This window comes from Ananas comosus, linkage group 7 (genome assembly GCF_001540865.1).
Source record: "Ananas comosus cultivar F153 linkage group 7, ASM154086v1, whole genome shotgun sequence".
NCBI lineage: Eukaryota > Viridiplantae > Streptophyta > Magnoliopsida > Poales > Bromeliaceae > Ananas > Ananas comosus.
Window position 1 is genome coordinate 9,074,442 of NC_033627.1, and position 10,735 is coordinate 9,085,176.

A 10,735-nucleotide genomic window follows, 5' to 3' on the forward strand; every position below is an offset into this window, starting at 1 on the left:
CCAAAGAGAGAGATATCTTTTTGCAGGAGAAGGAAAATATCTGAAATGTCTAGGCAGCGACTTTCTTGGGATAATGGGTGACATCAAATATGATGTACGATTAGTTTTTATGAACGTTGATATTGTGTTTGTTAATCTTTTTCATAAGTTTTAAAATCCTGTCATGTTTTTATAGGATTCGTTTGCTGGTGAGTCTGTTTTGTGCATCATGATGTTGCTCTCGAGGCTTATAAAGCGTTCTGAGATAATTGATGACTGAAAGAAGAGTCAATTACATTGGTGCGTGTTCATTGTTTAGTTATAATGTTGCTCTAATTATTTTGTATTAGTATTTACTAAGATTTGCTTATTTGTTTGGTAGGAAGATGCCGACTGTTAATGCGCTTTGTGTGCAACATTGGGATTTCGTTAGAGGATGCTTATCTCAATTGTGATGAAACTATGTATAAGCATAAATACAAATTAATATTCGTTTAGTATATGTTAATGGCGTAATTTCTTATATTTTTATTTTGTTTTGTCAGGAAGAAAAGTGATACTGATCGTTTGGCACTAACACGAGTGTTATGCAGGACCACCGTGGGCTGGACCGAAAAGATGACACTATGATACAGAGGAAAACGAACGTAGAGGTATTTGTTAGTAATGAAAAAATATTATTCTTAGCAATATCGATACGTCATTCCTAATTTTGATTATTAATTTCAAACAATGAATGATCGTATTTACTGGTGCTACGTGGACTTACTGAATTGAGCTGGTCGTTTTCGAGATTCAGAAAATAAGCCAATGCAGGAAAGATTATTTTAAATTTAGGGATATTGTTCCAACTCCTTAAACTTGTATATTTATTCCTATAAATTTTAATTCTCAATATTTTCCTCCAAACCTTTTAACTTCAATTGAATTTGAATTTGATTTATTTTTTTTTCTTTCAAGTTGAATTCTGAACAGCAAATTAAAAACTTAAATTGAATTCCAACTTTTCCCCAAGTTTTGAATTTGAATTTTATTTGGAATTAAAAATTCGAAGTAAATTGTAGATAGTTTTATGTTTTAATTTGCCAAGCTCAAATTTATATTTTAAATTGTACTTACTGTTTCAAAATTTTAATCTTAATTATAATGTTTTTAGTTTAAATTTAAATTACAATTATAAATCTAATTTCTGTAAATTTCTCTAGCAGATGCTTATATATATGAAAATAAAGAAACCTTAAAATGCCCAAAAGAAATAAGGATAATGCTAAATACCAATCAAAATACCTTTTGATTAATTAGGCAGGTAGCTCGCTAGCTGGTTTTCAACACAGGTTTGACTATACCCTTTGTTAATTTACAGATAGGGTTATAGTCATTTGCACAGAAGTATAGCTTTAGTATTAGACTAGCAACTGACCTGTGCAATTTAAGAGTTATAACAATACTTTAAGAAAATTTTAATTAGTATATTTATTTTTAAATGTATAATATATGTAATATAATTTTTATGAATGTTTATAAATAAAATTTAAATTTGTTTTTACATGTAAAAAAGAAAAAAAATTCTGGTGTTCTATGCTGTTTACATAATACTATTTTTTTTTCTATTTTCATTTTAAAACTAAAAAAATTTCACTTAATTAATACGAATTAATTAATTTTATGAATATAATTCTTAACATTGATTTGTAATAATTCTTTATAAGTTATATGCATTTAATTACAATGGTCATTAAATTATTCAAATTAATTTAATAACCTATATTGAAAAGAAAAATTTTATAGTTTAAATAAATTTTTTCTCTTATAACTAATTGTTTTGCTATCAATTTTGTTTTAAGTTTAACCTATATTGACTGTTATATATATTTAATTATTATGAGTCATTAAGTTATTCAAATTAGTAGCAGAAAAGTTTTAAAGTTTGAATGGAAAAAAATTCTCTTATAACTAATAGTCAATTACTCTATTTTAATAGAATAGAAAATGAAAGGATATGAGTTTCAATCTTAACATTAGTGAGAAAACAAACTTAACTAAAGAATATTAAATTATGACTACTAACATAAATTGAAGCTTTTAAGTATTCGTATAAATGAGTAATAGTAATATTTTAATTAAGTCGTTAAGAAAACTATTAAATTTTTTGATAATTTTTTAAGTATTCGTATAAATTAGCGAAACTATAAAATTTTTGATAATTTTTAAGTGTTTGTATAAATTGACTTATAAGAATAGTTTAATTAGTTGGAAGAAAACTATAAAAAGTTTTATATATATATATATATATATATATATATTATAATTCTGAAATACTGCTATTCTCAGGTATATTGAAAACTTAATTATAGAAATTGCGCGGCTTGTGGTTCATTTAGAACATGTGTGTGTGTGTGGTATATATATATATGAATTTATTTTTGTTAATTTCCTAATACATTTTTTTGACAGCAGATTGGAGCTTTACTACCTCATTCATTTTGAGACGTGGAAGAAATGACTCTGTCATCTTTACACTAAATTTAGAAGTAGGTGTTCAATCACCTATAATTTTTTTAAAGCAATTAGCGTATATTCTCACATATATTTTTTTTATTTTCTATGAAGGCACTGAGTGGGTTAACTGTGTGGAGACAATGTTCCTTCGTGGCTCAGTGCTCACTTTTCAAAAGTACTTTGAAAAAATGAGTTAAGAGAGATTTGTCGCAACCATGGAAAGAGCGAAAGCTCTTCTTTTGTTTGGATTGTCACATGCGATTTGCTTGCAATGTCTCCGCGAAGCACATCAAGAACACAAAAATATCCGGGTACAAAATTTTAGTGTATTTAAAGTGTTTTTTCAAACATTAACTCACCTTTTTCTTATGTTATATAGGTGTACAAGATAAATGGAAGACTTTCAGAAAGAAATCTGTTGTTTTGACTTTGATCTCAGCGATGTTCTGTATGTTTTTACACAAACATTTAATTATATGTACTTGTAAATATTTCATATTTTTCTAACATAATTTTTAAACTATAGTTTGTTACCCACAAGATGGAAACAGTATATTTGTTCCATCTGGCGGGAGAGTGGTGAAAGGAGCAGAATCATGTAAATTCTGTGTTAAAACAATGAGGTCATGCAGGAAACATGCAGATTTCTGTTCCTTCGATGCAAAGTAAGCAGTTTTTTTAATAGTTAATTCTTTTATATTAGTAAATTTTAATGTTATATTTCTGTCTTATATATTTGGTAGAGTTTAATTTTAATGTTTTACTTTTGTTTTAAATGCTTTGTAGTGTCATGTTGGGCACGATCTTTTGTCGAGGCCAAGGCTTTGTCCTGTGGGCCGGTTTCGAACGTCAAACCTCGCCGTAAAAACATTTAGATTAATAAGCATTTAGAGATGATTTTAAATTGTTGTTTGTTCACATTTTTTTTTTTTTCTTTACAATTATTTGTTGATTCTTGTAGCCATAGCTGTCCTCCGATCCACCATAAGCATAACAGGAAAGACGGAAATGAGGCTCAGGAAGAGTTCTGAGAAAATTTTATTTCATATTTGATATACATGAACTTACCAATAGTCAGTGAATGATACAATTTTTTTGTTAGTTGGATAATAGATGCGCTATCTAGCTCTCGGTTGTGTTTCCTGTTTCTGTTTCTTTGCTATATCGAACGATATAGCAAAGAACAGAACAGGAACACAACGATAGCTAGATAGCGCACTCGATATAGCAAGAGAAACAGAAAACAGGAACACAACCGATATAGCAAAGAAACAGAAACAGGAACACAACCGATAGCTAGATAGCGCACTCGATATAGCAAAGAACAGAAACAGGAACACAACCGATAGCTAGATACGCATTGTTTATCTCATTATCATTATAAAATTAATTCAGCAATTCTTTTGATAATTTTAAAAAACTATTAAAAAATTCATAAGCATATTTAATCGCTTTCGATATTTTAAAAACTATTAAAAAATTCACAAACATATTTAACTGAATATTCTTATCAAATTAATCCAACCTTCTTTTGATATTTTTCAAAATATATATATATATATATATATGATTAAGACCTTATGACGATAAGAGTTCCATATAACTTTGAATAATTCTTTAACGCGCCGAACACCAAGTAAATCTTGGTACACACACACACACATATATATATATACTTTAACGCGCCGAACACCAAGTAAATCTTGGTACACACACACACACATATATATATACTTAAATAAAAACAATTAAAGGATTATGTAAAAAAACTGTCGTCTAACCGTACGAATACTTAAAAGCTTCTAATTTATGTTAGTAGTCATAATTTAATATTCTTTAGTTAAGTTTGTTTTCTCACTAATGTTAAGATTTGAAACTCATATCCTTTCATTTTCTATTCTATTTAAAATAGAGTAATTGACTATTAGTTATAAGAGAATTTTTTTCCATTCAAACTTTAAAAACTTTTCGCTGTAGTTGTGTCGAGGATACAAAAGATTTCCTCTGAGTGGTAATGAAAATGCTTAAGGGCTAATGTTTCTATGCTTTTGCTGAACTTGTTGCTGAATTGTACTTATCAATCCAAACACTCTGAATGTGTGCTTCAATCACTCTNTTGTCGGCGTGCCCGGGGAACGAATCATCTGGGGCGTGACAATATAACCTTTAAAAGAATTATTACAAATCAATGTAAGAATTGATATTCATAAAAATTAATTAATTCGTATTAATTAATGAAATTTTTTTAGTTTTAAAATGAAAATAGAAAAAAAAAATAATATTAAAAATAAATGATACTAATTTAAAATTTTCTTAAAAGTATTGTTATAACTCCTTAAATTGCACAGGTCAGTTGCTAGTCTAATACTAAGAGCTATACTTCTGTGCAATGACCTATAACCCTATCTGTAAATTAACAAAGGGTATAGTCAACATTGTGTTGAAAAAACCAGCTAGCCGAGCTACCTGCGTAATTAATCAAAAGAGTAATTTTGGATTGGTATTTAAGCATTATCCTTATTTCTTTTGGCATTTTAAGGTTTTCTTTATTTTCATATATAGAGCATCTGCTAGAGAAATTTACAGAAATTAGATTTATAATTGTAATTTAAATTTAAACTAAAACAATTATAATTAAGATTAAAATTTTGAAACAGTAAGTAACAATTTAAAATATAAATTTGAGTTGGCAAATTAAAACATAAAACTATCTACAATTTAACTTCGAATTTTAAATTCAAATAAAATTCAAATTCAAAACTTTGGGGAAAAAAGTTGGAATTCAAATTTAAGTTTTTAATTTGCTGTTCAGAATTCAACTTGAAAAGAAAAAAAAATAAAATCAAATTCAAATTCACATTGAAGTTAAAAGGTTTGGAGGAAAATATTTGAGAATTAAAATTTATAGGAATAAATATACAAGTTTAAGAGTTGGATACAATATCCCTAAATTAAAATAATCTTTCCTGCATTGGCTATTTTCTGAAATCTCTAAAAAGCACCTAGCTCAATTCAGTAGGTCCCACGTAGCACCAGTAAATACCGATCATTCATTGTTTGGAAATTAATAATCAAAATTAGAATGACGTATTCGATATGCTAAGAATAATATTTTTTCATTACTAACAAATACCTCTACGTTCCGTTTCCTCTGTATCATAGTGTCATCTTTTCGGTCCAGCCCACGGTGGTCCTGCATAACACTCGTGTTACGTGCCAAACGATCAGTATCACTTTCCTTCCTGCAAAACAAAATAAAAATATAAGAAATTACGCCATAACATATACTAAACGAATATTAATTTGTATTATGCTTTATACATAGTTTCATCCAAGATTGAATAAGCATCCTCTAACGAAATCCCAATGTTGCACACAAAGCGCATTAACAGTCGGCATCTTTCCTACCAAACAAATAAGCAAATCTTAGTAATACTAATACAAAATAATTAGAGCAACATTATAACTAAACAATGAACACGCACCAATGTAATTGACTCTTCTTTCAGTATCAATATCCTCAGAACGGCTTTATAAGCCTCGAGAGCAACATCATGATGCAACAAAACAGACTCACCAGCAAACGAATCCTATAAAAACATGACAGGATTTTAAACTTATGAAAAAAGATTAACAAACACAATATCAACGTTCATAAAAACTAATCGTACATCATATTTGATGTCACCCAATTTTATCCCAAGAAAGTCTGCTAGACATTTCAAGATATTTTCCTTCTCCTGCAAAAAAAGATATTATACACAGCTGAACTATTGACACTAAGAAGAAGTTGATTCTAATCATTAACTTAAATAATCATGGAAATTCAAACATACCGTCTCCGCTTTATCAGTGTGCAAGCTTAGAGCTTGCATCGTTCTTTCAAAAGCCAACTTTGTCAACAACAGAATTGTTGTATCCTCCTATGGGAAAAAAAATTGCCCAACTTAATAAATATAAGAACTTTATTTTGTTCTAAAAATTATTCTAAAGACACCTTAAGATTCTAAATTCGGTTTTTATACAACACAAAAGCAAATAAGAACCCAAATCATTTCAAGGAAGTTTAACAAATCTAGTTCTCTCATAAGTACAGGGACTATCCATAAATTTTACCCTTAAATCGTTCAAAACTATATACCAAGGTCAATCATAGGAAACTCCTTATTCCCATCTTCCCAAACTTCTAAAACAAAAAGTTGATGAATATGTAAGTCACTCTGAAATCACATAAATATTAGTTGAACAATATTGAAATCAGAAACCAATTTGCCAGATATCTCAAGTTACTTCAAATCTAGCTTGAAAAATGGATCCAAGGATTGGCCGGTTCATACATGCATAATTTGTAACATGACTTAACCTTACCAGATAAATTGGACCATAAATAACTTATTCATTAGAAATAATTATTTATAAAAAAAAATCCCCAAAATGTATCCTTTTGCAGACGATCATGAAGTACATCATCATACGAACTAATTATTTATCTCAAATCTCAACATAAGAAGGATTGTCAAATGATATTGCAAATTAGCACTTCTTTTTTCTTTTTTCTTTTTTTTTTGTTCTTTTCTTAATCCAACCGCCTACTCAGTGTGAAAGGTAAGTCATAACTCTCAGCCAAAAATACGTCATGGCGTACGCTATACAGAAATCATATAAACACATAATTGAAAATACAAGGCAAGCATATGACTTACAAAACCTAGGTCAAAGGAGTTCATGAGGAGACGAAAGAAAAGAATTAGCTTCATGATATATCTTAGCCTAAAACATTCGATTCTTCTATCTTATCTATAGCTGTGCATTGCACAAGACATGTACTCTTGAAAATGAAATTAAATGGTGATTGGTCACCATGTGCACTGAGCAGGAATTATACAGACTATAGATTTAACACCCATGGCATATCGTAAACCATTAGTAACACTATTATCATGCATTACTAGCATTACACTATTATCATGCATTACTAGCATTACACTATTATCATGCATTACATACCAAAAAGGATATGGCAGAAAGGTTTAATTATTTCTCTAAAGAACTTTTAAACTGAGTGAATAATCGAGCACATGTAGGTTTAAATCATTTGTGAATATAAAACATGAATGGTAATTCTTTCTTCTTTTTCCTGCATGAGTCCATGTGTGTATGTTAAATGCTTTTTCCGCAAAGAAACATCACAAATAATCAACAAAAGGGAACATCCATCTGTTAGAAATCAACTTTTGGTAATAATTTACAAAGCATGTAACTGCAATTAAGTGATGAGTGGTAATAAGTCATGCTAGCAGTCACAGTATTATACTCTTGTAACTCGAGATGTTTCTTGATAGGTCACTCATATGGCACTATCAATGTTGAGACACCGTAAGAAATATGGAACAATTAATTGAATCCAGCAAATAGGAATGAAATACTAGGAAGTCTTTGCATCTTCTACCCAATGAAATCACCGGATGTTCGCAGAGACATACAATAAATTGGAGCTGGAACATCCAAACATTGCATTGTGCCATGAAAGAAACTCAAGACCATCTTGATCTAAAAAACTGAGACCTAAAAAGAAGAAGCCAGGCTACAAGAAAGGTACCAAACCACTATCAGAAGGAAGAGCACAAGATAACCTTGATCTATCAAGAATCAAGAGAATGATTAGCCATATGAACTCGGTGAATGTTCTTTAGAGCCTACATGACCGATCTTATCACAACAATTTCCACCCAGTAGAAGCTGGAATAACAGATTCGTATTCTGCAGAAGAAACTAGAGATCACCTTGATCTATAGAGAGTGAGACCTGGAAAGAAGAAACTGGTCTACAAGGGAGGCACCAATCCACGATCTGAAGACAAAGAAGCTCAAGATCAACTTGATCTATAAACAATCAAGACAATCCTCAAGACGATCCTCAAGGATGCTCTTAGAATCGACGTTGGCCAATCTCATCACAGCAGAGTACAATAAGTGAGAACTGGAACAATGGATACATATGCCATGTAAGAAACTAAATATCACGTTCACCTATAGAGACAGAGTTTTAGATACTAGGCTACAAGAAAGGTGCCAATAAGCTATCGGAAGGCCAAAAAACAGAAGATTACCTCGATCAATCAAGAAATAAGACAAACTTCAAGCATACCGATCTGCATTGACCAATTTCATCACTGCAATGCACAATAAATTGGAACTGGAACTACAGATTTGTGTGTGTCTTCGCTCGAGATCATTTCAGACTAAGATACTATGCTACGACAAAGGCACCAATACACTATCTAACGGCAAAAAATTAAGATCGCCTTAATCCACCAACAATCAAGACAACCGTCAAGCATATGAATCTACACTGACCATATGAATCTACACTGACCTATATTATCACTGCAGTATACGGTAAATTAAAGCTGGAACTACGGATTTGTGTGCCACTGGAGAAACTCAAAATCACCTTCATCTACAGAGACTAAGACCTAGAAAGGGAGACGTTAGCTGCAAAAAAAGAAAAGACGCCAATCGACCATCGAAGGGCAAAAAAAACCTCGGAAATCACCTTAGTCTATCAAAAATCGACAACGTGACCGACAAAGGAAGAGATTAGGTTTGAGTAGAGAATTTGAGGAAATATGATAGCAAAAACGTGAACACAAGACGAAATCAGAAGAATAAGGTAAAGAATTGGGTGGATTTCACCTGAGATTGGGCTTCGACTACGGCTTCTGCCACTTTCTCCTCCATCTCCTTCGTATGGAACTCAGCTACGACAGAATGGGAGGGGAACTCGGGTGGGGTTAGGCGGAGTGTAATACCTTCAATAATAAAAAAAAAAAAAAGTATAAGAAATCTGAAGAAGAAGGTTACTATTTGATAGAAGTATTGTTAAGAGAATACTTAGCTTCCTTCGTCGCCGGTGGGTTCAGCTCCGATCATGAACTGGGCAACACCTCTCTCGAACTTCAGGGAAAAAGGGTCGAAGTGCTTCAGTGGCTTCTCGAAGAAATCTCGAAGGGAGTTGGAAGGTTGCGAAGGGCGTAGTGGTAGCTTCCTGCGGACGACAGCTTCAGGGTAGCGGATTATCAGCCATAAGGATGATCCGACCCGTTACGACGAAGGGGGAAGCAGCCCAGGCCCTTGCGGCATTAAGGCCCACTGAGGCCCATGTCTGAATGGCGACTTAATAACTCTTTAGTACCCGTAATTTTTGTTATTTTTATTTCAGTCCCTCTCTTAACTGCCTATAAATACCCCCCATGTAACTGAATCAGTTGAACAATTTAGATTTACAATCAAATTCCACTTCCCTTGATTCTCCCTCTTCTCCCTCCTCAAGTAATCTCTCTCTCTCTCCCTATCTCTCTCCCCTCTACGCTACTAATCTCTTCTCCGGATCCTCCTCTTGAGCTTGGAACCCCATCAATGGCGTGGGTGGAGATGAAGCTAAGATCGATTGAGCCTAGATAATCATCGCAGCCAGCCTAGTCTCAGCGACATTTCATCCTCGACGGTTGCTGCTCCGATCAGATCTGAATTGTGGCTCTCGGTCTTAGGATTCAACATTGAAGCTCAATTTCATCGGAGAAGTTTAGATCACGGCCTCAACTATCCCAATTTAATCAGATCTGGAGATCCGAGCATTACAAGTGGTATCAGAGCAGTTTCGAACCCAGGGACATGCACAGAAGCTTCATCGGACCATCGAGAGGTACCTCTTATGAATAATTTCCTATGTTGAGGTTTCAGTAGCTACTAAGGGATTTTTGGAGATATCTCTGTTTCTTTTTGAATGATCGTTCCAACTATTCATATATAGTCAGTTGTTTGAGTTTCCCACAAATTTCTGTGAATTACATTGGAGCATTTCCATATTAGCAAGACCTTGTGTGATTGAGATAATAGTCAATCAAGATTGGGAAACAGCAAAATCGATTCCGATTCATACCCATAAGTAAGGAAATGGCGGAGGGAACCCGTCTTAGGGATTTGAGTGAATATTTGGCAACATTGGAAGGGAAGAAGCAGAAACTCACAACAGATTATCAGAGTAAAGTCAAAGATCTAGCTGATCAAATCGCTAAGAATAGGGAATTGGAACAAAAGCATGATGAAGCAATGCAAGATGATGCCTTACAGAGGCATGAATTGGTTCTCAATGATAATAACACCCGGCATGAGGAACTATTGAGATTGCTAACCACCCAAGGCCCTTCAGTTAGAGCCATGCCCTCTTATCTAGATGCTGCTATGGAACATCAAAA

At 32.4% G+C, this 10,735-nt stretch overlaps 1 protein-coding gene across 40 annotated transcripts in view; it reads right to left on the reverse strand.

Moving 5' to 3' along the window:
- The window catches only part of LOC109712558, a 60,950-nt gene extending 51,432 nt beyond the window's left edge, over nucleotides 1-9,518 (reverse strand). For 23 of the 40 annotated variants that reach the window (XR_002216886.1, XR_002216878.1, XR_002216880.1 and 20 more), the window contains exons 1-6: nucleotides 9,174-9,518; nucleotides 6,315-6,401; nucleotides 6,150-6,218; nucleotides 5,964-6,068; nucleotides 5,800-5,882; nucleotides 5,612-5,720 (exon numbers count right to left, since the gene is read on the reverse strand). Coding sequence is in view for 7 of the 40 variants with exons in the window: in XM_020236179.1 (XP_020091768.1) it covers nucleotides 5,612-5,720; nucleotides 5,800-5,882; nucleotides 5,964-6,068; nucleotides 6,150-6,218; nucleotides 6,315-6,401; nucleotides 9,174-9,218 (498 nt within the window). In the remaining 33 variants the exon portion in view is untranslated. The remainder of the gene's footprint in view (nucleotides 1-5,611; nucleotides 5,721-5,799; nucleotides 5,883-5,963; nucleotides 6,069-6,149; nucleotides 6,219-6,314; nucleotides 6,402-9,173) is intronic. The other 17 variants (XR_002216893.1, XR_002216896.1, XR_002216895.1 and 14 more) reach the window with 2 other exon arrangements.